Source organism: Amblyomma americanum, unplaced genomic scaffold (assembly GCF_052857255.1).
Source record: "Amblyomma americanum isolate KBUSLIRL-KWMA unplaced genomic scaffold, ASM5285725v1 scaffold_195, whole genome shotgun sequence".
NCBI classification, from domain to species: domain Eukaryota; kingdom Metazoa; phylum Arthropoda; class Arachnida; order Ixodida; family Ixodidae; genus Amblyomma; species Amblyomma americanum.
In genome coordinates, this window is record NW_027526667.1 from 744 (window position 1) to 28,708 (window position 27,965).

Consider the following 27,965-nt stretch of genomic DNA (forward strand, 5'->3'; position numbering starts at 1 on the left):
AATTCTAGAGGCCCGGGTACTGTGCGATGTCAGTGCACGTTAAAGAACCCCAGGTGGTCGAAATTATTCCTGAGCCCTCCACTACGGCCTCCCTCATAGCCTGAGTCGCTTTGGGACGTCAAACCCTCATAAACCAAGCAATACAAAGCGATGCCCCTCATGTCCAACTTTCGATCACTGAGCCTGTCTGTTCGTTCTGCTCCCGCAGGTGGTGCTGGTGCAGGGCCACTTCGTCTCCTACCTGCCCCTGTGCAGCCGCAACGAGCCCGTGTTCCTGGCCACGTGCACCCCCGTCGCCATGCCCGAGACGCGAGAGTGCGTCGTGCAGGGCTCCACCTCAGTGTTCACCTCCATTCACTCCATGGACATGAAGTTCCTACACCTGGACAGGAAGTGAGTGGCACTCTCTCTCCTGCTGCATGGCATCGCCGCCAGCCACCATCTCATTCGCTGCAAGCTGGGAACCTTTTCTCCGAACTTTGTGAGAGTCTGTCATAACATTGGTGCAACCGCGACCATCGACAGAACGGGATAGCTCCCAACAAGCATCGGTGCCTAAACTTCCATTGATTTTGCCGATACTATTACAGGAGGCACATGCTGGTACCGAGGCTGCATCGGCCGGGAAGTCCTGTCTCTTTCGCCCGGCGCAATTCAGCACCGGCAAACGCCGTTGATAAAGAGTGCCGTCGCTCAAGCGCTCTCGCTTAACCCGCAGTCACAGTGGTCACCAAACTTTTTTCAAATACTGTACACATCTGCACCTATCCAACGTAGGACTTGACCATTATTCCCACTACTCCGTCGAAGGTTCTTGTCTCATACCTCCATCTCGTCATCATCTCTGTCACTCTGTTTTCCACGTCTTTAAGTTATAACCAGTTATAATGATAACGCCGAGTTGTGCCTAGATTTAGCCTCGCACTCGGTGCAGGTTGAAGCGCAAAAGTGGAGCATGTCCGAGATAAAAGAGGCAAGGATTCTATGGCGTACGCCAGCATTCCATACATTTTCCTGCCTATAAAACTTTTTCTATCTACTCTCTTTCTCTTCTTGTCGTTAGCAGCATTTTTTTCCATCTCTCTACCTACTATACCTGCTTACACGTTCAAGACACCTCATGAATATTGGTCATTTTTTAAATATTGGTTGTGCGATCAAGGTGACCTTTTTCTAGAGGGTCAGCGCGTGATATATTCTTCCTTCTTGCTCGCTGGCTGAGATCGCTTAATGCGAGGAAAGAAAGCACACCATTTTTCAGTAGATGGTGAAAAAAAAGCAAATTTCGTGCATTCCGGAAGCAGAAGCACAACGAATGAAAGTGACCGCTTCCGCAGCTGGCTGCTTCCGACAATGCGCCCTGGTTCCGCCTGCAACGAGCACAGGCCCGCACAAAGAAGTAGCGGTGCCATACATCTCATTTCGTTCTTTTTTTTTTCGCACTATACAGTGAAATACTTGATGAACGAGAGGCCAGCGAGAATGAAAAATGAGTTGATGTCATCAAAGTGCATCACGTACACTAGTGAAGAAACGAGGAGGGAAGAAAAAGTCAGCTTAGCGTGAGAGTCTGCTGAAGGTTAAAAACTATCGTCAGAGACAAAGCGCTCGTGTCGTGAGTAGTTGCGACGTTAAGGAGAGATTGAACCGCGATGTAAGTGCGGCCTCTTACAGGAGAGACTATTGGTCTCAGAAGAAGTCACTGCGACATTTTGCAGTCCTACAACCACAGCACAACGTGTTGTAGCATACCCTTCGAAGCACTGTGCTCTTCGAAACAAACAAACATAGAATAATTAAAGCAGTTGCCCACTTTTCGCTCTCATCAGAGACTAGGAAAGTATATTGATAACATACCGCTATGAGTGCACTATAGATTATTGTATAGGCTCCCTACAGGAGCCAGTGCTTCGCGTTTGCTTTCCCTGCGCTACTAACGCCTCTATTGGCCAAGCTCGACCACTTTGTTCAAAAGCATACATCGGCTGCGGAGAAGCCAGCACCTCCGCATGGTTTCGCATTTGACTGCTTTCAAAATCGCTTGGTTCATCTACTAATCTTCTATTCTTCGGTATTTGTTTTGTCCGAGTACACGTGTTCCAGTCAGGAGACATTTTTATATCAAACGATTCAATTTTCTGATAAGTTTTGTTTAATTCTTACAGAGAAAGCGCTTCTGAATTGTGGCATTTAGAAGAAATGGCAGCATCAAATGGACATAGGGAGCATTTTTCTTGTAGCATTTTGAGATGTGTCTTGATTCAGTCGACGCGTTACTAACAAGCCGCGTGATTCACTGTATCACTATTTTGGAATATAGAAAGTTCGGCAGCCAAAAATAAGCGGATTGAGCCAGCGTTCGCTCTAGCCAATCCGACATGCAATTACTGCGTCCTTTTGTGATAAATGGGGTGCTTGGGAAAGCAATATGGTGGGCCTACGCGCAACTCTGGTGCGTGTAGGGAACTGTACAGTAACTCTAGAGTGCGCCGACTCCCAGCGCCATCCGGACGAGACCACCCAAGGTGTAGCGTTAGCGAGTGTGCCCACAGCCTGGTGCGTAATTGTTTATTTCTATCAGTTGCGTTACTCGCTTCGAAACCGGGCTCTCTCCAGTGCCCACTTCGTGGTGGCTAACAGACGCTAGCGCCGCCTCTGAGCACGACATTCAGTTATCAGTGGCGCCCTGCAAAATGTGTTCTTCCCCATATCTGTTTGCTGGGCAGCGCTAAACTGTTCCTCTGAAAGCGGTAGGTGGCAAGACAGTCTGCAAACCTCCAATGTTTCGCGCAGTTACAGCGCCAGTGCCAGTTTATGATACATAGGACCTGCAAGAAGTTTCTCAGCTTGCATGGTCAAAGTGCTCGGGTCTGGCATACGAGTGCATAGCTGATGCCGGCGGACTAACTAAACTATATTCTCCTTGAGCAGCTTGTAAAAGAGATGCGGAAGTTTAAGCGACGCGATTCCCAGAGAAGCTCTTTCGTACTACTATCGCTGTTTATGTAGAGTCGCTACTTTTCGCTGACAAAACTATGCTATGTTTCTCCGCCCCCGAAGCTGCTTGATTTTGCGCCCTTGACGCATTCTTCCATCCTCATTGAAGGTGTGGCTTCTTGCCATAGCGTCCAACAGCAAACGAATGCGCACATACACTGTTTGAGTTTCCTGCTTCGGTCACCTTCTTCTCCGCATCTGTCTTTTGGTTTCGTGTGTTCTTCCTCTGAAGCGTTCTTCTTTGCCCGCTTTCTTCTATGCTGCACACATTTTCCCCCAGCTTCGCATCTTTCTGTCTGAGTTCTGCCAGCTTCTTACGTTTCGTCCGCTTCTCCCAGCCGGTCACGTGGTTCTCCTTCTTACTCCCCAGTGCATACAGTGCCCCACTCTTCTTCGGAGCCCCGTGTTCCCGCTTCAGACGGACGCGTGCGTGACTGTCGGGTCCCGAGCGTATAATAATAACGCGGCAGCCACTCGGGAGGCGTAAAAAGAGGCGCAACTAGGTTTCCCACTTGGACGACGCAGCGCGCATCCAGAAACCACATAAAGGGTGGCAGCTGTTGGCCGCTGTTACAGTGTGTCGCGGACCAAGGGGGGCTTCTTTAAAGCGCCGCCGACGACGACGAAGTTCCAGGGGCGAATGCTTGGGGGCATTGTGCTCGGAGTATGCGCGCGAGAGGAAAACCATTTGCATGACAAAAACATGTTTTCCTCCGCCGAGGGAGCCCGTTGGTTGAAGATTTACGTGACGGATACTGGCATAGCGGGTGCGGCAAGAACGGTAACGCTACAGCGAAAACGTGAGGTGTGAGTTGCGGGACGCAATTAACGCAGTCGGAAGAGGTTCTCGTCGTTATAGAGAGGGCATTGAAGAGGACCGTATACAGAGGCTGCGCAAGGCGGAAACTGCACAAGCTTGAATAAATAAAGGGAATGAAAGGACTGAGTGCTTAGAAAGCAGGGTGCCGAACTTGGCAGGTTTCAGACAATAGGAGCCCTCTTCATGCAGCGTTGGTTCCGCGTGTGCGAGACGCATTTCTGGTTGGTTTGGTTTATGGAGGCTTAACGTACCAAAGCGACTCAGGCTATGAGAGACGCCTTAGTGAAGGGCTCCGGAGATTTCGGCCACTCGGGTTTCTTTAACGTGCACTGACATCGCACAGTACACAGGCCTCTAGAATTTCACCTCCATCAAAATGCGACCGCCGCAGCCGGGATCGAACCCGCGTCTTTTGGGCCAGCAGCCGAGCGCCGTAACCACTCTGCCACCGCGGCGGCTCTGCAAGACGCATTTCTGTAGCAGCAGATTTCAAAACGGCAAAGCTAGTTCAAAGGGGTTAAACTCCTACAGCTGGACATATCTCGCAATACCCCGTCTCTCCTGCTGCGGAAACACGTGGTCTTCCGCTTTTACTTACCGCTGCACGTACTGTCGATGTCCTTAAGGATTGCGAAATCCAGTACGGGGTCGGAGCTCTACTATAAAACCTGTTACAGACTGGCGATGCTAAGAAGTTGTTCATTCCGCTGTTACACTGTATGATTTCCTGTAGCGTTCTCGCAAGTGTCATGACGAGCACCAAGCAGAACGACACTGCTGTAAAGCAGAAATCAAAACAGTCTTCCCAGTGGAGCGTTCTAAAATAGATCCTTTACGTCTTTTACTGCACTGGCGTTAGACGCGAGGAAGAAAGTAGGGTGCTAAAGATTACCACATACAGCCATCCATAGAAGCCTGCAGAACACAAGAAACCCGAAAAAGCTGAATTCTCTCGGTGCCTGTTGATGGAATTCAGAACAAACCTTTCCGTACATGGGAGCATAGTTTTGCGGAACGGTTGTTGTCCTTTTTCGCAGTTTTCGTTGTGCGAAAATTTTAATAAGCAGCTGCATGTGATTTCTCTGCGCTGTGTACACATTTCACATTAAGCCACAAGCGCTGAGTTAGGAGTAGAGCGTGGTTACTGGAGCGTTGATACTGGCTATGCGTAACGAGAGTTGCCCAGAATTTTTTCCAAGTAGCTGAAATGTAATAAGCGCAGTAGCAGGATGATGGCCTTAGTTTAAAAACGAATTTTGCAGTTATATTTGTTTTAAGACGGTACTCTTACGCTATCAGCCTTAGTGACATGGAACGATGTGCGCCGAGCCTTGCCACGTCGAGCGCCTTTTTGAATGAAAAAAATTGTCATTGGAAACTGCGGGTAACATTATGCAACGTTGTTCCGACACAGGAGGCACGTGCTGTAACCACGGTCTTTGACACTGTCTTTGTCAGCCTAATAAGGTGTATTAAGGATTAAGGTGAAGAAGTCGGGAAAACAACTGCAACCCTAGGGAACAGGAACACCCACAGGCCATACCCAAGGCAATTAGGCCCAAAGAGGCGCTGCGTGCGGTGCATAGTAGCGGCTGGTAGCGACCGTGCTGCACTTTGCAGGGTCAAGCTCGTTATAAAGGCGGCCTAAGCTGCGCACGAAGAGACGTGCTCGGGATGCAGACACGCATCTGCATCGTGGCGCTCGTGCTTAATCATCCTGGCGGCGGCTTTCCTCGCTCGTGATCATCTCGCACTGCTCGCGTCCTGGCCTAGTTCTCCCGGTCAGCCGTTCATCGTGGCTCTGCACGTGGTGTCCGGCATGCGAGCACCGGATCGATGCCGAACCTCTGGCCAGAGATGCATAACAGCCGCGCTCAACAAGGAAAAGCGGCAGTCGTCCGCGCTGTAAATCAGATGCCCGGCAGAGCACGCCTGTTCTACACCCTGCCACTGCTGCGCTTTGGAGACGTTCTTCGTGAAACATTTCACTGCTAATCCGCGGCCCCATACAGGCTGGCACAATTAGAACGTGAACCTCCAAGAGGATATAGTCACTGAGCCGGCTTCAGCGTGCGTTTGCTTGGATCGTGCCATGAGCTGTCCAGTGACCCGTCCCCGCTCCTGCTAACGAGCGCATGCGCAGTTGAGGGCACCATTCGGGGCTTGAGCAAGGAAAGGGAGGATTCAGAGCGTTCCCATTAACGCTTGCATTAGCTGGAATCGCGTGGGAAAACGGTGGCGCGTGTTTTGCTATTGATCCTTAATCACGGAGGCTGTTTGCACCTATTGGAGGGCGCACGACGGATCGTGAGTCAGTAGGCTTTGAAAAGTACAGCGCTCTAAATAGTTTCAAGCTCTGGTCGGTTAGGCCGGCGGTGCCAGCTGAAGGCGACATAAGGAGCTTCGTAATTTTCGCGTTTCTTGTCGAGTTCAGAGTCCAGACAAGAAAGAGCAGACTTGTACCGGCGTGGCTAAGTAGCTATTGGCAAGTCTTGATCGCCACTATCTCACCGGTAGCTAGTGAAGCCTTATGACTTTGACGCGCATGGCCGGATTACACCCAGTGAGCTCCTATGCATGGTAGTCTGTTTCCTCTTGTGCTGGAACGAGGGCATCAAGCCATGCCTTCCAGCAGCCATATGCAAGTTCCAGAGAACTGTGCACTTCGCAGTTTTTCCATGGATGGCCTGTGTCTTAGTGGAAGGTACTGTGTTCAAAACTGCTCCTACAGAACATGCTGATTTGCTGCATATCATTAGCCAGAGTTTGCACCGTGACATGTTCCTGCAGCATAACGCTAACAAGAGGCGAGACAGGAGGGAAAGGTTGTCGTTCCAGTAAGATGGCAAGACGCGCGTCCTTTACGTTGAAGAGCGCTGTAATTGAATGAAAAGAGCCTTTCACTAAAGCATCAACAACTCACACCCTTGTTCAAAAAACGTGGTCGCAAGGTCCCCAGCTGTGCCATGTAGTTGGGTACTGAAGTAGTTCCTGAGGCTTGAAAACCTTAGAAAGCGAACAGTTTTATCGTCATCTTTCAGGACTTTTGAAGTTCATGGGTCTGTAACCATGAAGGAACTTTCTTATTACTGCTGCGCAGTGGCAAAATACCGGTAGATCTATAATGCTCCGCTTGAAACGCACGTGTTGTCGCACACGGCCAATGAGGGAACCTTGTTGTAGTTTGCGTGTAATTTGGAATACGCTTGTCTTATAGCGATCATAGCTCGCAATACCTTCAAATAGGGGTTAATAAACATTTCTGCTCACTTTATTCTGTCTGCACGCGGCCGCAGTGTTGTTTGCTTACGCCGGCTGCGAATGATCGTTTGAAACCTTGACTGCGGAATTCTTCGGCATAGTTTTGTGCACAAAATTTCGTCTTGTATATGCGGCGAGCAAACCGCGACAACCAACAGTGAGAACTGTAACGTTCGCCAAGAATGTTCAGGATAAGCGCAAATTGGTAACATGCTAGTAGTAACATTGTTAACCCCCTGTCCTACAGTCAGGTGTAGTTACTTGTGATACCGAGGGAGCGGGGTGTTCCAGTTAGCGCACAACTCATAAACCGATATGATTACAAATCTGTTATGGATTGCAACAAAGCTTGCGACGCAAGGTAGTTTGTGGTAGCGCACAACATTCCTTCGTACGTCGGCCGTGCGCCTGATTGGCCGAAAGCGGACGCAAAGTCTGTAGGACGCGCGGAGCGCACGTAACGTTTGCGTTCCCGGATGCGTGCGCGTAGACGTGCCACGACGCTGCTGCTGCTACTCCGCCGCCTACTTCCATTTTCACCCGGCCGCCTCGTTGCATGGCAGGTACTATCTTCTCTCTCGAGCCTCGCTCTTCAGAGGAGATCTTCGAGGGGCGGCTGACATGCCTTCTTCATCAGCCGCCTCTTCTATTGTTTCCAAGCCGTGTCCTGTTAATCTCCGCCAGCTATGCATGGAACAGCCTACGGGAAGGCGGGGCGTGATTCCTCAGTGATGGCGACCCTTTGAGCGTGCGGGATGATCGCCGCGTGGCGTGACGTTAGGGGAACCTTCGCCTCAAGCTACGAGCTTGTAGAAGACGTGCTTTGCAGATGTGTAATTGTTTTGTCAAAAACATCGTGGAAGCGTGCGCCTGCCGGTAGCGTGAGCATCACTGCTTGGAGTGCAACTGAGGTCATATGTACGCAGAGGTGTTCTGGTGTTGTATTAGAACGCAACACATAATGAGCTTGATCCACTCTCTTTAGTTTTTATAAACAGTTTGTTCTTTGCGCCGAGGATTTTTGTGCACTTCTATTAAGATGACGATAGATTAAAGCACTGAAAGCATGCGCTGTGAACAAAATGCGGATGTTCATTTAGACACACGGGCACCATACTACAGCGGACCGACGGGTTAAAAAAATAACATAAATAGAGTTCTGTAGAGGTTGGAGTCATGTTACAGGAATGATCAGTAAAACAACTTGTAAAACAACTAATATTTACTGGCAGTCTCATTATATTCGCAGTTCTCATTATATTACTGGCAGTTCTCATTGTGGTATGCTAGCTTGTTGAATACCATCGATGCAACGTCCCTTTCGAGATGTTCTATTTTTTTAGGCTCTCTAGTTCATGAAGAAATTCATTACTTCACAGAAGAGCAATATCACTTGTTTTCTTGGAAGGACGTTTTGGTGGGCGATTAAGTAATTACGAGACCTGCATGGCTTGACTTAGTTTACACAGTTATAAAGTTTTCACTTCGCGTGTGGGATACCTTCCTTTCAAGTTCGATGAATGTGCGCATCTCCTTAGTCTGTGCTACGCTCTCATGCGGAGACAATTCTTCCAGTGGCATCTTTGTAAACAGCTTGTATACAATAATCAGCTTCAGAGCATAGCGAAAAGAAAGTTCTGGTGACAGCTTAAGTTGTTAGGACATAAGGTTTTGGCAGTAGATGGGAATGGTGTACCACGAAATACAGTAATGGTGGTGTATGTTGGCAGGGCTTTGCAAGATTCTCTTAGTTGTCGAGCCCAAAGTCAATTTTAGTACCATTTAGTACTACGGTGCTAGTAATGAGAGCCGCAGTTGCTTTCAAAGATAGAGAGTTTTAACTAGATGCTTGACTATCTATCAAAAGTTGTGGGCCACCCTAGTTGGTAGTGTGCACAGTAGGGTACCATTCCTTGGGAAATATTAAGTTGCTGTTTTTTAATGGTTAATGCAGCATGAAGTAAAAAAAGCTGCCTAATGACTTAGCATGCAGGTCTTATAAAAGGCGCTGTGCACGATTGATGGTTCTATCAGCGACCTACTAGTTATTTTTTTTTTCTGTAAAGGATACGTTTCTTCCGCAGCACTCGGATCTCTTAGGCCTACGTTCGCCTCTAGAGAAGAAATTACCTTTCATTTCGTGTTCTTCCCTAGAAAAAAATGAGCCGTGCTATGCTTTTCCTTATTCCTGTTCGTTTTCGCACGGTATTGTTAGCTGTACAACATAAAACTCATTACCAGATCGGTGTTATAGTTGAGTTTAAAAGAACGTCTTCTTGGGCGAGGTGGTCACAATTCATCTTTGGTACTAGGCGCGAACACACACAGACCACAAGGAAGGGAACGGAACAAAGCGCCTGTCCTTTGTCGCTTTGCCTAAGACGCTTTGTCCCGTTCCCTTCCTTGTGTTCTGTGTGTGTTCGCGCCTAGTACTAAAGATGAGTTATAGTTGAGGCAGGCAGTAAGAATAACTTCCCTCAGCCGCCACGTCAGGACAAAATCATATTTGGTACTGAAATTGTGTTCTATTCATGCGGTTTTATTTTTAGATGTCTTTGAAATATAAACCCGATTCGCTTGTTGTTATTAACTTCCTTTCATACTTCTGCTTACTAATATTGTCTTTTTTAAAATGTGCACATGTATTTCACCCGTTAGTACTTTCCAATTCTTGTGTCTTGCATCACCGTTACTTCGAAGTGCGACAACAAACCGTCCTCCTCGGTTCTCCAGCAGGCAGGGGACGCGTCTAAAGTTTTCCGCTTCCTTATGCCAGGTTAAAAGAAGGCCCATAAAAAATACGCAACGCAGCCGTCAACGAATAACTCGCTGATCACCGTCTACGAATGAGCCAGAATTAGAGCGGCCACCACAAGCCGGACGCGGAGACCTTTTTGAAAGCTCTAAGCGCATCTTCATTTCCGAGCTGTCGGCAGCGGGCAGACCATATGTCTTGCAGACATACAGACTTAGATCCCGAGGAAAACAAATACAATGCGCAAGAGATCACTTGTGGCGAGCGCCACACCGGCGGCGGCGCTGGGAGCTTCGTTTCGCGCTTGAAGTAGCAACGCATCATCCGTATAAGCATCCATTCCGTTTGGGCCACTTAGTATAGAGAACCGATCCGAGCCGAGCAACCAGGAAAGATGATGGAGGCGTGGACGCCCGGATAGCGGGGGAACGAGCCCAAGACTGGAGGGTACAACGCGAGACGTGGACGGACATTGACAAATGGACGAGCCCGGTCACGGATGATTTGGACCGGCTTCCCGAGCGCTTCTCATCACGTAGGAGGAAGTTTTTTTCCGCGTCCCGCTCTTAAACGCGCCGCCCTCTCCGTTTGAAAGGCGCAGAGAATACGCTATCTCCTCCTCTTAATGAGTACCGAGTCTTCGCCGGCACGCACAATACCTTTTATAAAAAACATCGTGTAACAACCGGGCTATAGAGAAGAACGCAAGCGGAAAAACGCGGCATCGCTGCGCGGTGAGGGAAGGCGCTAGAGGCGAACCCGCGACCAAGAACAAAACGAACCAAAAGGTGCTCGCTCCGAGCGCACAAAACGGTCTGCGAGCGACTCGACAAAACGGAACGCTTGACCATAGTGACCCGCCCGTGGGCTGTAGGTGCCCAGCGCTTTCCAGGCGGGAAAGAAGGCATGGAAGCGCGCGCAGGCGCATTTTGTGCCGAGCCACAATCGTGGCGGGGCAGCAGTACGTTACGGAGCTTCTGAACGATGCGTATATACTAGGTCCGTGTTGAATAGCTCGGACGTGACTTCCATTAAGGGCGCTACGGAGGAACGTTCGAAGGGGAACTCTTAAGGAGTAGGCGCACGTGAAAATGAGCACGAACTCTTTGGCTGACGAGCTCGGGGCGCCGAAGAAGTACGTGCTCTGTCGTTCCCTGCATTCTGTGCTAATGCGTTGGTGGCCGGCGATGAGTCTGCTGTATAATAGTAACGACCTATACAACGAGTGGGCAGGCGGCCGCCCATGCAGCGGCCAGATGAGGGGTAATCGAACCTAATTTGTCCCGTGACGAGATTTACAATAGCTTCAGAGGATCGGTTCAAAAACCGGCCCACAAGACAGCGCTTCTTGGGCATCTTTTTTTGAGTTCTGCTTTGTTTTTACGCTATCTCTTTCCCTTTATATGCCAGGAGCTGTCTCAATCGTGCACTCCTAGTACCAAAAAAAAAACACGTTAAATTCGAATGCGTCAACCAACCTCCTCGACATCGCCTACGCTGCCTATGCTTTCAGGCTGCTTATGTCTAAGCTTTCAAACTCAGTTAAGCGTTTCGTATCGTACAGGCTAAGAAGAGGCTTGGAAGTACGACTTAGCCAGCGCAGTGAGCGATGGAAAGCAGAAGATGGGTGCAAATTTCATGGCTTATAGATGGCTTAAAGGTCAAACTCGATTTTAGTGTATTCTCAAAGAAATTAAGCAAATATGGGCGCGGGCAGAAAAGGCTAAGTGAACGGAAACCTAATGGCATGGCTTGGCCTGGTGTGGTATGGTATATTATGGTATGCGTATTTTCCCATATCGAAGGAGCACGTAATTGCAGACTGTCAGGAGCGCCGTGGAAAGGGGGGTTCCGGATTAATTCATACTACCCGGGGTTGTTTAATGAAACTGGAATCGCTCAGCACAAGGACGCTATTTGCATTCCTTCTCTATATAAATGCGGCAGCCACAGGTGGGATTATTTCTTCGTGCAGCCAAACACCAAACCTAATGCGGAGCGCGGCGGGAAGTTATTTGGAGTAAAAAATAATCAGCTGGGCTAAGGTGGAGCTAGCTGGGGTAAGACATGAGTGGTTCATGATCTGTGAGAAAGGCTTTAGGGCATCAAGTTACCTGGCGCACGATGGAGGAATTTATCATGGCTCGGAAAATGTGCAGAAATACGTACCTAACTTACTTTGTTAGGGTCTTCATTGCTCAAATAGTTTTGTTAAGGGTGCACTGTCTACTCAATGCATTGTCGTGACTGCACGGGATCACATGCTATCCTGAAACCGCACAATCTTGCACGTAAATGGGCTCGCAGAGCCAATATCCTCTCTGCGATTACAACAGGGAGGTTTGATCAGGCACACCAAATGAAGATTTGAGTCTAAGCAACGTAATATGTGCCGCGTGAAAGATAACCATTTCGCTCTCTAGAGACAATGCTTAACGTGCGTATGATGAGAACTTTGACATCGTTTCGCATATCTGTGGTAGAGGACTTCACTGCGGATTTAATTCCTCAGTACAGACTTTCTTATGACCTAGGGGCATGTCGTCGCGCACTGCAGAGAAGAAAGCGACATAGAGGTGGCCTCGATGCCGGTGCGAGGAACAGACTGAGGATCGAGGAAGCAAAATAAAAACAAAAATCCTTCACACCGTGTAACGTGTGGCATCGTGCTAGAACGAGGTGGGCTGCCGCTTTTGTACAAGTATATATGCGCCAGACGGGGAAAAAAAAATGCGGCGCAAAGTAAGAGCGCATGCGCCGCGCACAGGGAGCGTAGCTAATGGCGTGAGGCGCCCCCGTACGAGAATCATGCATCCTACCCGGATGCGTAATTTGTTCGGGACGCCATCTCTCCTTCCCTCGCTCTTTTTCTGTATCCTTTTTCATACCTTTCTCTCTCTCTCTCTCTCTATGTGGCCCCCTTTTTTCTTCCTTCGAGTTGCCGCCTGGCGGCATTTCGAGTGCGAGAAGTATCTCTTCAAAAGGCCTAGCTGCACGTTCCGAGCCAGAGACCATCGTTGGCCAATTGCCAATGCTACTCCCCTAACTCAATTACTTCACGACTGCGGCGATGTGAAAAGAAATGCTATGAATATTCTCGCCGCTGAAATCTCCCACCGCAGTGTCAGATGCAGCGGCAGCTTACGGGGAGGAACCCCATCGGTAGACACGTAGTGTTTCAGCGAAAGCAAAAATGATGCCTACCATTTTGGACATGTACGTCCTGAAATGTAGACATGTCCAACCCCAACGCGGCCATCGAGACTTAGAGTGTGCTGCAGGTATGTTGCTATGCCTAATGAAGCATAATAACACGTCTAATATTAGCAAAAGTGTATGACATCCCATGCATATGCGTGGTTTTACAAAGAAATTCCGGAATATATAAATACGTGATCTATGGAAAACAAAGTATGGTATTTTACCTTGTTTTTTGCATTCCTCATTAGTTGGGCAATACTGGGAGCTTCACTTTTCCAGGGAGAATGTTTAGTGATCTTATTCATGAAGAAGTTAGAATACCTAGCAGGCTCGCAACAACAATAATAATAATAATTGGTTTTGGGGGGGAAAGGAAATGGCGCACTATCTGTCACATATATAGTTGGACACCTGAACCGCACCGTATGGGAAGGCTCGCAACAAGCAGAGAACATATTCCTTATGCGTGCTCTGTCTGTTCACAGTAACCCGCAACTTCATTTCGTAAACGAAGTCTAGAAACTAGGACGGTGCATTTAACATAATTTTACTCCGAACACTATCCTTTTCACCCCATCTCGCTTCTGCATGGAATATCCACCTGTTGGTTCTTCACATGTATTCTTAGTCCTAGAAGAATGAATTGCTCCAGAAACGTCGCAAAAGTTCAAGGTTTAAAATTATTTACTACAAAAACATACGCATTTCCATTCTGTATAACGCCCCATATACTTATGTGCATATGAAGGCTAAAATGCGACTCAGGAACGACATATTATATATTCAGTCCACATGTCGAACTTGTGTTTACTGTTCACTTGCTTTTTCAATTTCTTGCATGCAAAACCACTTTATTTAGTAATGCGGTTTGCATTCTGCATCAACGTGTCTGCTTTTGGAAAAAGTTCGATAGTTATCCGGGGACCTCTATTTATTGAGCCTGTTGCGTTTTCGTGGATGTTCGCGCATGTCTGCCTTGCAGTTGCGCTGGAAAGTAACATTTATATTACGGCGGCTTTATAACATTGTACACCTCAAGAAATCTTTGAAAGGTGCGTGCGAGTGTTTATGACACTCGCATTTTCACCTCCTTGGTACGTATTCCGGCCATACTAGGCTACTGCTATCTACCTCTTCCAAACGGCCACTTTGTCATTCCACATGGACAACATGCATTGTCCGTTTAATGTGCCACGTGTCGAGTTGCTGTTGTAACGATCGTGTTATCTAGAAGCAGCCACAGCACAGAAAAGAGCCCCACATGATATTATGGCGGAAGACATGCACAAATTGATGGCTTGCCCACAAGCAGAACACTCCCTTCCGGTACGAGTAATAATATTGACCATGCGGAAAAGTCTGGTAATAGTGCATATACGACGACACAAACCAAAGGGAACTCAACAACAGAACACACGTTAGCGCCAGATTATACAGCATGCATAGATACAGCTTCCATGAGGCTGGATGCTTTATTTCGATGGTTATTGTAACGCGGTGCACAAAAGACCAGGGGAACAGAGCACTCAATCGGCCCTGTTCTCAGACTCCACACGAGATGTGCTTCAGTGCCCGCTGCCATTTACGCAGTCCAGCTCGAGTGATGTTTCCTGCAACGCTTTACAGCAGCCACGAATGTATAGATGATAGCAGTAAAGCTAAGCTTATACAAATTACGGTAGGAGCCGCCGCAGTGGATGAGTGGTTACAGCGCTCGGCTGCTGGCCCGAAAGACGCGGGTTCGATCCCGGCCGCGGCGGTCGAATTTCGATGGAGGCAAAATTCTAGAGGCCCGTGTACTGTGCGATGTCAGTGCACGTTAAAGAACCCCAGGTGGTCGAAATTTCCGGAGACCTTCACTACGGCGTCCCTCATAGCCTGAGTCGCTTTGGGACGTAGAACTCCAATAAACCAATAAACCAAACAAATTACGGTAGGCGTACCGCGCGGATATCCTGAAAACACCCGTGCATTTGCCCTTCACGTTCATAAGTCTTTGTGAGCAGAGCTCATCAAAACACTTTGGGCAAGAAGAACAACGAGCCAGGAATCAAGATAGACTCGCCAGTATTTGCATCCTGCGCGTCCTTCGACCACCGCGTGGCCGGGCATCACCTCGTTCGCGCGTTTTCAACCTCGCGTAGTGCACGCTCTGCGCGATTGTTGCAGCGGCAAAAAGAAGAGCAGCGCTTGCCCCGATACTGCAACTGCGGCGCTGGGCCAACAGTATACCGCAACGTGACGCCGCGTATGCACTGCATGATGCGTGCTCGCGGATCGCGCACTCGAATGAGCGGATCGTGCGCGATGGCAAAGCGCGCTTTTATACGCGCGCGTATCGAGCCATGCGTAGCCTTGCTTCTTCTTGGCTGCCATGCGTGGGCTGCATCGTGCGCACGCATACGCTTGATTGAGCCGCTCGCGTGCGCCCGCTGCCCACGCTATGTACGCGCCCGTATAGTGAGTGCGTTTCGATACGCTGGCAGGAAGTGCAGCGGTGAATGAATCGCTGGTCCAGGGGTCTTCCACGAGTGGCGGTCCTTGGGACCTGCAGACGCCGTGAAGTTTACGTCTTCATTGACGGGGATACGCGCCGCACAATCTGGCGCCGGGTGGCCGGCGTAATTCATGGATGAAGGAGGGAAAACATCAATCGAGCACGTGGCAGCTGCATGCGGATTATGGCAGCCTAATGAAATTATGCGTGCGGCTAGCGTCCATGGCGTCAGGGGTGTGCTATCAGAAGAACAGTCTTGTCAGCTCGAACATTACATCTCTATCTGCTACCGTACTTTTCTCCCCGAGATAACGGCACATTGTTGTGTCTTAGTGGCACCTTTGACAGGACGAAATTACAGAACCAAATTAAGTTCAATTTGTACCAGTGAGCATGAAACTAAACACTAGAAGCTGAAAAAGTCCGGATGCGGACTTGTATGTCTCTAAATTTTGTTAACTGGAGAGCGGAGTAATCGTACTTCTCGCGGATAATCAACATTGCTGTTTCTGCCGTAGTACTCAAAGTATCCTTCAAAGCGTTCTCGAATTGTACTATTTTGTCCAGAAATACGAAGAAAAAATTGCGGAATACGAGATACTACAACCTAGGTGCCGCACAACATTGCAGGTATTGCTGCGCACAAAGCGCATATGAGTCTGGTATGTTATATGCTTTGCCTTTCGGCTATCCGCGCGAACAGCGCCTTTGAATGTGTGCTGAAAGTGGGCACCTAGGAAGCATAGAGATTTATTTTGATATTCCTTTTTTCTTTTATTTCTAGCGGCGAGTTCCATCTTGGTTACCAAAAATCCAGCCTCCAGAGCATCTCATGGTACGAGCTGGTTCACTGGGAGCATCTCAGGGAAGCACAGTCGAAGCATCGACTCAGTGAGTATACAGCCCTTACAAAATTTTCTCTGAACAGTCTATAGACTGTCCATAAACTTCTGTCTTTAAAGTCTATAGACTCTCTATGGCCAACCTAGAGAACAGTCTATAGACAATACAGATCCTATAGACAGCTATAGACAATCTATATATTTACGGTCATACATTTTTAGTAGACTTTTGTCTATAGACAGTCTATAGACTACGAATAGCCAAAAAGAAATATCTAAAGAAGATAATAGAGTCTATGAGAAGTTCATAGACTTTCTATAGACCATTTTTGTAAGGGAGGCCCCGAATATTAAAGATTTAGAGTCATATAACGCCTTTCCCTTGCTCTTCATGCGTTGCTACTTGCAACAGGCTATTTCAGAAGGCATTTCTCAGTTGTTATATAATTGGATACGTAACAATCTGGCAAATCAATATAGCGGTGACATGCACCTAAGCTGGAACGACTGGTAAAAGTAGACCTCCATTTCTCGTCACAATTTTCATAAGCCGAACTTGTACGTAAAATGATGGTGAATCGAATGATAATTAACGCATCACAGTGCGTGCAGGGCGGACACGTAGAAGTCGCTCCAGATTACACAAACAGGGGCACAGTGTCTCCGCTATGTTTGCTTGTGAATTTGCTACAACATCCCGCTCCGACATCACAGGTTGCCTAACTGCTTCGAACAGCACTCCTGCGCACAGTGTCGGTGGCGGTCAATTATTTCTTGGTGGACTGCCTGTTAACTGGAAGTATAAATATGCAAGCTTTTCTGCGCGTCTAGTTGTCGCTTTACGTCTTTTGTATTGGCTGTGCACCGCATTAACACCTCCTTCGTATCGGTGAAGGAAACAAGTTGTAGAAGAAAGTTCCTCTTGCGAGCCTTCTTTTGCTCCTCCAAAGAGGTCTGACCAGAGCAGGGGGCTGTAGTTTTGCATAGATTGCAGGTATATCTACAAGCAATGCACTAAATCGGTAATTGACTGCAAACGGCACCTGATAAACTTATATTGAAAGTTCGTGTTTTGTAGCTGTAAAAAGCCCTCCGTGGCCTCCAATGAAGGATACAATGTAGCTGATGAAACCTTAATTAATCTGTCTTTCTTATCCTTAGACGATGGAAATATATCAGCCCCTCAACACACGAAAACGGTCGTGCAACTTAGTTTGCGTGTTTCCGGCCATTTGCTTTTGCACTGAAGATAATGTCGAGCTGAAGGCTCTTTATCACGACACGTCGATGGAACTTCGTTAAGCTGAAAAAACAAACAGACTGGGCAACAATGTTCTTCAGGTATGAAAATAATCTACCTAACAGCTAAACATTTCCATTCCCTAGGGTCTGCAGGTATAACCATGTGACTGCCACAAGGAAGAACCAATGGGGCGAAGCCGCGACGGGGGGAAAACGAGAAACAAAGTACCACAGAAGACTAAGGAAGACGGTCTAGCGAAATTAAATGTCTCCAGAGCCCGGGACTAGTTCGGAAACGAATCGGGCTCTCGCTGAAGAGGAAAAAAAAAACGCGTCCGTGTAAAAAGGAAGCTGCCGAACGCGTGGAGTGCGTATCTGCGAGCACCGCCCTGCAGATCTGCCCGCCCTCTTTCTCCAGAAGGGGTCCTTATTAAGTGACCATAGTCGCCGGCCGTCCAGCCTTCCCATTGGATGGCGCTGGCGAGCAGCCTCCACCAAGCTGCCTCGCACGCGCAACGCCCCGCGCCGCTTTTTTTTTTTCTGCGCGCGCAGATTCAGGCGAGAACAAAATCAAAAGCAACGTGAAGAAAAAAGCAACAGCGCAGCTTGCTGGGGGAGCCATAGAACGAAAAAAAAAACACAAGAAATGCCTACTACACGAAGGCGTATGCCTGCGAGAGAAGCCATGGGCGTGACGCGATCTAAGCGAGAAATTATACGCACGATCCCAATCTTCCTCCTCGGCCCTCTTTCCTCCGTCTTTATATGTATTTCTTTTTGGTCTCTTCGTTTTCTTTTCTCTGGAGCGACGAATGTTCCTCTAGTATGGTATAGGGTCTCCTCGCACTCTCAGTCTTTCGCCAGGGATCCGGCCTGTGGCAAAATCCAGCAGTACCACCACCACCACTACTACCACCGGCAGCTGAAGCTGCAACTGCGCCGGTGGCGGCGGAGAGCACAGACAAAACGGCATATGCACGCGCAACCGGTTCCTCCCTCTTCTACTCGACACCCCCCCCGCCTCACTCTCGAGCCTTCTTATTCCAAGCCTTTTCCCAGCCATTTCTTTCTCCGTCGTCGTCTGTGCCTGGCCGGCCGTATAACGAATTTGGCGCTATATAAAAGGAAAGAAATGAAGAAGAGTGCCGGGGAAGGCAGGAACTGGGTACGGCGTCGCCAGTGCGCACGCGCCGCCGCGGCCGTGTAACGCATCGATGGGAAGGCTTTCTATGTATGCACCAGGCTGGATAGACGTAGAAAAAAGAAACAAAGCTGGCCACGTGCTTCTCTCTTCCTTCGGAGAGTGAGCAGGGTTCCTTATGGGGCGTTTTTTTTTTATCTGCGCATAAGTAGTGGCTGCCTCGCCCCCTGATTTGCCTCCACGGGTCAGCAGTAGTACGCTTCAGCTGATGGCTGTTTATAAATGCTACGCAAAAGCTGGGCCCATTGTCTTTTTTTGTCTTGTATTGTTGTCGGGCTGCAAGTGTGCCTCATCATCTGGATAGGCGTGAAGCACAGCTTAAGGTATTTTACTGGTTTGCATTATTCGAACAAAGTAGAACACTGTTGAGTTATGCTGCACGAGGTCCTTGTAATGTACCATGATGGGTAGAAGGCATAGGGGTAGCAGGAAATGCAGAGGCTAAACCAATCATATTTGTCCGTTGGCTTGGTACTGCCATTCGCTCTTTCCTTATCTAATGAAACCGAAACAATACAAGGATCACGGCAAAGATAACGCTGAACTGCTCAAAGTTCCCAAGCGTTACTCTTGAAAACTTTTCAACCAGTCTGAAGCGTGGTATATTCGGATACCAGTCGAGAACGTGGCCCCTCCAGCCAATGGCTTTTTGATTGATTCTGATGACGTTGCGATTAATCCCCTTGCTCCTTCTAGCCACCCGCGATATCGCACTAGCAGGTGTCTGGGAATTAATCGCAGAGCCATGACATTTACGCGAAGTATTTAGCTGGAGGGCCTCGATCCAGAGGTAACTGTTGTGTTATTCTGTTGTTCCTAATTGTTTTTGCTTGGTGCATCTTAGCATAACACACTTTTAGTGAGCTGGTCGCATGTTTTTGAACACTCTAAGTTGTTTTCTAAGTGTTCTGGGGCAGTTTTCTCCGTTTAAACGCTGATCCCTTGGTGCATTCTACCTTCAAAGAATGTCCTTTTTTCCATTAAGTCTTCATTGAGCCTGCTCTCTTTCTCATCCTTGCAGTCACGCAGTCGGAGCAGGAGCGATCCTGCATCCTCCTGGTTCGTCTGCAGACAAGCCGCTCCTGCTGGATCTGGGTCCATGCTGTGCTCCAGGTTAAAGATGGCTCTGACAGCTCCCAGCAGCCCGTTATAGTTTGCACCAACCAGGTGCTCAGGTAAAACTCATTTAGACACTATATCCAATTGTTCAGCGGCACGCTTGAAGCATTGCCCGCTTGGGAGGAGTACAATCGCGATTAAGGTAGCCTAACCTATAAACAGAATCAGATCATGCTACGCACTTGTTCTTACTAACAGATCATGATAATTCGTTGTCAACCTGGTTTCCAGGCGCAATGCAAAATACCGTAACACTAGCACGAACGACTCTAATAGAAACCCAGTGCTTTGTTGATGAGGATTCGTACTCTACAAATGGTCTGATTTATTTTGTGAGGATGAAGTAAAATACCTGAAGCTGCTACTGAGAGGTTATCAACCCCGTCTTTAAAGTAATGGGCACGCTAATAATAATGCAGATGTTCCAAAAGCTAATACAATCTACTGCTTTACACTGTCGCTTATGTGGCCCTAATGTTGACTTGTTTTCGATTTTCGCAGCGAAAGGGAAGCAGCCGTGATGCGTGCCAACTCGTGGCTTTACCAGTACTACTCACTGCACTCCAAGATGCACTACGGCCTTGCGTACGAAGCCACACGTCTGCCAGCCTACTATCCAACCCCAGTGATGCCTTACCCACCCCCACCGCCCCCACCACCGCCAAGAGAAGTACCGCAGGCTCCATTGCCCCACTCACCCTACCCACTACCCCATCACCTCAACGGAGCGCCGGTACCTCAGCATCCGCACCACCCCGGAGTCCTCCAGTATGGCGGCCCATCTCACCACAGTGGTCTGCCCTATAGCAATGTTTCGGCGAGCGTCGCAGCCGCGGCTGCTGCTGTAGGAACACCAAGCATCAGCAGTCCGGCGTCCTCTCCGGACCACCGCAAGTGGACCTCACCCACCTCCTCTTCAACCGGTCTCAAGAGACCGGCGTCCCCCGGTCCCGGCAGCAGTGCAAGCAGTGCCGGTAATGTGAGCGGCGGGAGCAGCGCTTCAAGCAGTCCAACCCTTCCCAAGGCTCCGCGACCCAGCTACGGAGCCTTCACGGAGCTCCCACCCCTGCTTCCTTCAGGCTACTACGGTGGTCCGGGTCAGGTCTTGGCGGCCACAGCTCCAGTTCCGGCTGCCTTTCGTGCCCCTACCAAACTACCCGACGACAGGCTGGCTGACGTGGAACAATCACTGACACCAACCAACACAGAAGACGTGTCCCAACTGATCTCTGGAGGCGGGCCTGGTTATCTGAGGCCAACTTACATGTCCTTAGACGACCCTGAGGTAGCGAAAGCTGCGCGAAGCGTCGCAGCTGCTTCATACCCGACGGCCCTGGAGCCTCCCGCCTACTACCCCCGTTATCTGGAGCTAAGCCTAACTCTCGAACTTGCCGACGGCAAGGAACCGTACGCGGCAGCGGCTGCGGCTGCAGCGGCTGCTGCCGCGGCGCAGAGTTCAGCAGACCTGAGAGAAGGCTTCCTCTACCACAGAGGGGCGTTCGCACCTCCCCGGTTATCGGCGCCTTGCGGAACGGGAAGTGAGGAAGAAGCTGTTGCCGCTCTGGACGCCTCTGCTGCAGCTCACGCAGCAGCTGTGGCCGCTGCCGCTCACCACCACCACCCGCACCACTACTGGCACCGACAAGTCGGCGGAGGTGGACCACCTGGCCTAGGCGGCCCCGGAAGCGCGATTGACTCGACAGCGTCATGCCTTCCACAACCCCAGCCAGGGCACCGAGGCATCGCCGAGGAACCGGCGTCCGTTGAATCCTGACCGGGTGAAAGGCCATACTCTTTCTTACTACTGCGAATGTGCATGCAATGTGTAGCATCTTAATATGAAAGAATATGGATAAGGAATGGCAGTGTATGGCTGCAGGACACTCCCAGCTCTTTATGTATCCCGTGTCTAATACCAAGAAGTAATTTCGGTAGTTCTATTTTCGAAACACAATATAGGGAAGTAAAACGTACGCCGATGATGACACGAAGAGGTTAGCGAAAGCAGGGACTCCTTAGCTGACTTGTGTTGCTCACGAGAAATGAGGACGTACTTGCCAGGGAGCTTTTGGAATAGAGCATTGGTTACCTTTGTTCATTTTTTATGTAAAATAAGCAAGTGTCTGCTATTTGTTGGCGAGTGCCGGTAGAGCTCCATTTAAAAATTCTGAACAGATGATAAAATAAGGAATTCTGCGATATCTTTCATTGTTTTGTGCACGTATATGCGGTGATGATTTTGAAAATTACCAATATTAATAACGAAGAGCGGATCTTTGTGAGCTTGCGCTATTATACTGGCTCTGGATGTCGAAGTGTTTCTTGAAAGCTTCCAGGCGTTGGAAGTTTCAGATTTCTAATCGGGCGATTCTGGCTTTGGTTCTCTTCACTGCAGCTCTTTGTGCCGGCCAAGTTGCTGTGCCGTGACAATCAACAGTCCTTCTCCGTCCAGCTTCGCGTTCCATGAGCGAGGCAGACAAAGATCGTATGGCATATTGCCAACACGTCGAGCGCCTGTCTCCAGTTTCTGAGGAAGAGCTCGAGACGGCGACGACAGCACCGCGCAAGCATCGCACACACAACGAGACAACGCGCGCACGACCCGGCATCAAAGCCCATGCACGCCCAGCACAGAGCAGAACACTGCAAGCCCGCTTCATAGAGGGAGCGCCGAAACGCCAGCTGCCTTGACGATTGAGTAAAAAAAAAAAGAAGAAAAATTCAAGCACAGCCTGGACTTTACGCCGAAGCGAAAAGGGAGGGGTGCATTGCTTCGGAAGGCCTGTGGCGATTGCGCCGTCGGTGCATTTATTTATTTCGAACTTTATGGCGGTGACTGGTGGACTGAAGGTACAGTGATGTGTTCTTGCGGGCTTGGCCATTGCCGTGAAGGACGCATAACGATCATCGACAGGTGGCGACGGCCGTAGGTGAGGACTGACGGCAGCGATTGCTTAGACAACCCGGCAGCGCTTGTTCTCCTGCCTACGGCAGACAGAACAGCGATGATGACAGCGCTCCTACGGCGCAACACCAAAGAGCGAAAGAGAAGATCCTAGCGTAGATATGCCCTACGCGGCTACTACCAGCGTGCCACGGTTACCATTCTCTTTCAAAACATTTTGTCGCTTATCCCCTAATGCTAGAACAGAGATGATCCTTCTTTTGGCAGTCATGTTGAAACTTTTGATTCCGGAGGCTCGAAATGAGTTCTTGGCCCCTGACAGCCCGCTGCCTACGAACGGCGGGTTGAACAGGAGATATTGCACAGCATTATGTATGTGAATGCAGAAGATATATAAGCATAAAAAGCAACTTACACAGTGCTTTCAGTTTCCTGTGCTGGTTGATCGTTTGAGGAATCCATTTTGAAGAAGCTGTGCCTTACATACACGTACAATAGAAATTGACCTAGCTTTGAACAAACAGCAGTGTACAGATACGTTTTGGATGCCCTTACATAATTCATTAGAGCATGATTCTTTATCGTTATTAATTTCTAAATGCGTCACACGCAATATTTGTCACGAAAGTTCGTTATTTGTTTCTCTGTGCAAGGATTCAAAGTTTTAATTAGTATTTTTTTCCTGTCAGTTTCAAGTAGCGTAAATACTCTGAATCGCACCGTTCGTCATCGTACCATTGAACTAGCCAAACCGGACGCGAGAACTGGATGAGAAACCCAAGATGCGAAGGACTAATTTTTCTGGCTTGCTGTTATTGAATCAGGTTGTACATTCTTGGCGCCATCTTACTGGACACAACTTCAGCCAAAAGTACGTAGCACTTACGCAATGCAGACTCGAGGAATCACCGGATGTACGCGACTGACATGCAACACACGGGGCCAGAAATATATGCCTCAACGACAAAAATGGCACCGTTCTTGATGCAGTCCTATTCGCTTATGTTGCATAAGTTTTGTTAGCCGTTATGCGCTTTGTTATGAGTGTTTAATGGCCTAACTCTTGGCAGGTGCGTGGCTTTCGATAAATAAGCTGCATATCGTAACGAATGAGAACTTAAATCTTTGCATGAAGTTATCACTGCCTTGTAAACTGTGCTGCTTAATATTCCGCCGCTGTTTATATTCTGTTTCGCAATTTGCGAGGCCATGCTAATTAAAATGGCACTTTAAACGGCAGCGGAATATTTTGCACAACATCGTCCTGTTGAAAAAAGGAAAACAAATTAGAAACGGAATGTAAACTTTAGTGCGAAAAATGTCAGGCGTAACCTACTGTGACCTCAGAACGTGATGGCTGGACGTATAGAAATCGTGTGATGTTTCGGCGTTCACTGGTTATAAGAATATGCCTCGCTCGACAAAATGCAAGCAAATGTCTTTACTGAGGAAGAATATTTCTAAATCAAAATCTCTACAGGCGTATTTATGTGTTTGATTCTGGAGATTTGTGAAAATGTGCCTACTTTCAAATGCAGAGTACATGTCAATCACACATGCTTTTAATCTACACATAATGTCACTCACGGCACTTGTGCACAGATAAGAGCTATAGGCTCTAATATGTTTTCAAAGCACGATATAGAATCCGCACCAGATACCTGATGTGCCTAAAGTGTGTTTTTCCGCACATTGTTATTATAAAGTGTAGCTGTCTTGCATGAAGCGCTAGTGCTTAAGCTCATAATTCATCATGCCATAACAACTGCTTTAGCATTGGTTCATCCACCTACGAAAAGGTTGCGAGAACAATGCAGAGTTGCACTGCACAATATACCCCGGGCCAAAGACTACTTTGTTCAAGACGGGAACAAAAAATCAGTGCCAATAACTCTAAGAAATTCAGCTAAATTAAGAAATCCGATGCACCTAACAAAGCATAAAGGAAAAATACTTTTTCATTATTACTTGTCGCTTTTTAGACAGTACCTACGCTGTAGCGGTATCCTTAAGAACAACTCTGGCATGTTAGTCTTATAGGGCGGAATTGTTAACTCCTTACAAACAAAGGTGCACTTAGGACAAGAAGGTACTGGCATTTTGCAACTTATGTCCACCGTTCACCATCTGCATCTTACGTTCTGTGCCTCGCATCCAAAGCACCTTTTGACACCTTTTGACACCAGTGGCGCGACTAATGTGTTTTGTGAAGAATGGCCATCACCGCTACCCAGTGCCTTATTTACAGACGACGAAGCCATTTTATGTCGCGTGGTTTGAGACAGGTTAGTCCCTTGTAAATACAAATGTGTGGTTTCTTTTTCTCCGCCTATGTTTTGTGAGAGATACCATAGCTGTCTTCGTGCTGGTGCCTCTTTTATCACAGAAAGTATGGTTACCTTGCTTGACAGAAATACGTGTAAATATAAACAGAGAAATGTGTATGGTGTGCCCAACTTATAGGTAACGAGAAATTTCTCATTGTCAAGTTTCATGAGCGTTCCGTTTTCTTGTGCTTTGTTCACATCATATTATTGAAGAGAATAGGAAGAGAGAAAGCCTTCATTATGAGGACTGGTGAGTTAGTTTTTCCACTGCATTTATCCTATTTTGAATGCGTTGTGTGTACCCTTAGACAGATCTCACCGCTGCGGATTATCCCTGTGAATTACACTTGTCTCTACGTTTCTGTCACTTCTTTACACGCTCTTTGTATGAGACGTAGTGTAAACGAGAAGGCGCATATTTATTTCAATCTGCTTTTCACACACACACGCCTCACCTTTGTGGCAGATATCTGCTTGCTGTTAGTTCTTTGTTTCTAGCACAAGCTAACCTGATACAGGCTTGGCCTTAGACTTAACAAAAATTGGGAACGAGCGCACCTTGACAATGGGAGCCTTAAGTAGCCTTAGTATAACTAGTTGGAAGTGATGGACAAAAAAAAAGGATGTAATTAAAAATTTACGTAATTTAATCGTTCTCGAAGTTTTCGTCCTTTTTCGCATCCGGTAGGCGCAAATACAGCTTTCATTTCCACAATTCCCAGAGACGACGACATTTAAAGTTATTCTTTATAAGAATATACCCGAATGCAGAAAGAGGTTTAATTATTTTTACATAAGGATTTCCTTAAAACGTGGACGAAGTTTTTAAACTATTGCCAGCCCTTACAAAAAAGGAGTGATGAAAGTATAGTGAGTAAGTTTCATACTGTCGTAGAATTCAATACTTACAAAGACATGCTTTAGGGATTCGGCTACAGTGCAGCGCATTTAGTGCGTTAGAAACGAGCACTCTTCAATGAAAAAAGTAGCAAGTTAAGAGTTTTTTTTTTCTACGAAGGCTTTCCCGAGTAGTATTCAGCCACCGGCAATGCTTTGACTATCGTATTAGTGAATGCGGCCGAATTGTGACACCCCGAGCCTACAATGACGCCTGATAAGAGGCGGATTAACAAATCAGATTTTTTTCTTTAAAGACTACAGTATCATAGGTAAGGGCTTAAGAAAACCAGGCAGTATAAAGGATTTAGCGTATTACGAATGCTGAGCAATGTCTTTTTTTACTTTTTAAAATGTCGAATATCAGCGTGTGATCAGCTTGAAAAAAGAGGCGGCTTGATTCATCGCAAACCGACTAAACTGCCTGTATCAGGTTAGTTGGTGCTCTTTTGCTGTACTCCTTACGCGAGCGGTGTGGACATCACGCATATGTGAGCCTTTGCCGTGTGCACGGCCGCTCTCACGATGCGTTTCCCGTGTCATGTGAACGCGCATGCGCGATAGCGCAATCACTGTGTACAGAGACATGTTTATTATGTGGCAATGGATGCAATTAAAGAAAAAGAAAGTTATTTGTTTCGTAGAAGAAACCCCGGTCTTTGTGTCTCTTACTACTTTGACGAAGAAAGTGTTGAAGACCTGGCATACTGCATTGTGCGTGGTTGTCAAAAGGTTTGGAGGGATTGAGCACGACCAGTCTGCAGGAGTATACCTTGGTCAGAATCTATGAAATTCAAAGAGATCGCAGTGGCTAAGGGTTATCACTTCGCTAATCTTAAAGAACAGGCGTCAGTATAGCATGCATACCTTGAGGATCATTGGACTGTGGCTGCAATGAGAGACATTGGCATGGTCTGGTTACCTCACGGGTCTTGATTTCCGTGTTGCGAAATATAACGCTGTGACGCAAATCTTTTGCGAGTTCCACTTGCACCTCAAACTATCAAGAATGTACCTTGTGGAGGTACACTTTCATGAGTCGAGTTTTTTCTGCCATGCATGACTAGAGCACCGTAGACCTGAGTGTTTAGCAGGAGCCCGCTTGACGCATCCAATGTGCTAGCTAGGCATAAAGAACGCTCTGAGTTTACTGCACAAAACAAAGCTTCTCGCTTGACCTCTATGAGGTTGGTCGTGCATCTTCAACATGTGTTCTTTTCTTTCGTAAAGCCGAAAATCAGTGGTGGGTGTTAGGCAACCGCTAAGGAAACCAACGCGTCCCAGGTTATACGGAATTCATGCCCTGTACCTCGAACCCGAAAGAAATTTTCTGTAAGATTAAGCCAGCTCTGCGTAGAGACTTCCTTTCTCTGGCTAGAAGCACGGCGCTTCAGTGTCATGTGCACAGGCATGCCTCATTTCTGCCTTCATCTTCAGCTTCCATTTTCTTTCATTTGCTGTGTGGATAGCAGGCTACATGTGTAGCTATCTTTGGCCGACTTACGTAAACTTCTAGTCGATGTTTAATTTCAGTATTTGCAAAGTAGAGGAGTGTAAACAAATTTATGTACCAATGACCTAGCCCCATTATGAATCAATGTTAGTGCAATCCTAGTTCATGGCACATGGGACGAGTGACTGCACCTTAATAAATGAAAAAAAAATGGATGAGCCACTTCAGCTTCGCATAAGGGCATGACGCGATAGCTTTATGGGATAGTGCCCATATATGCAGAATTGGGAATTCTATACCTTCCTGGCGCATTGGTGCAATGGTTAAGCGATGCGCCGCTGCCCTGCGATGGCACGCTTTGCCTAAGGTCTGGCTTGTGCGCCCCAGGTTTCTCTTGCCAAGCCACCTCTTGCGACCAATCATTAACTTAACTTCGACCAGCCACATT

The 27,965-nt window shown here is 47.9% G+C and overlaps 1 protein-coding gene across 1 annotated transcript; it reads left to right on the top strand.

The window, feature by feature from the left end:
* Positions 1 to 208: 208 nt before the first annotated feature.
* Positions 209 to 23,404, top strand: LOC144112484 (uncharacterized; the record flags this gene model as incomplete). The annotated part of the gene is made up of 5 exons (XM_077645311.1): positions 209 to 393; positions 16,316 to 16,422; positions 19,838 to 19,991; positions 20,437 to 21,713; positions 22,331 to 23,404. Coding segments are annotated over 4 exons (1,719 nt in total), but the record flags the coding sequence as incomplete, so codon positions are not given.
* Positions 23,405 to 27,965: the final 4,561 nt, after the last annotated feature.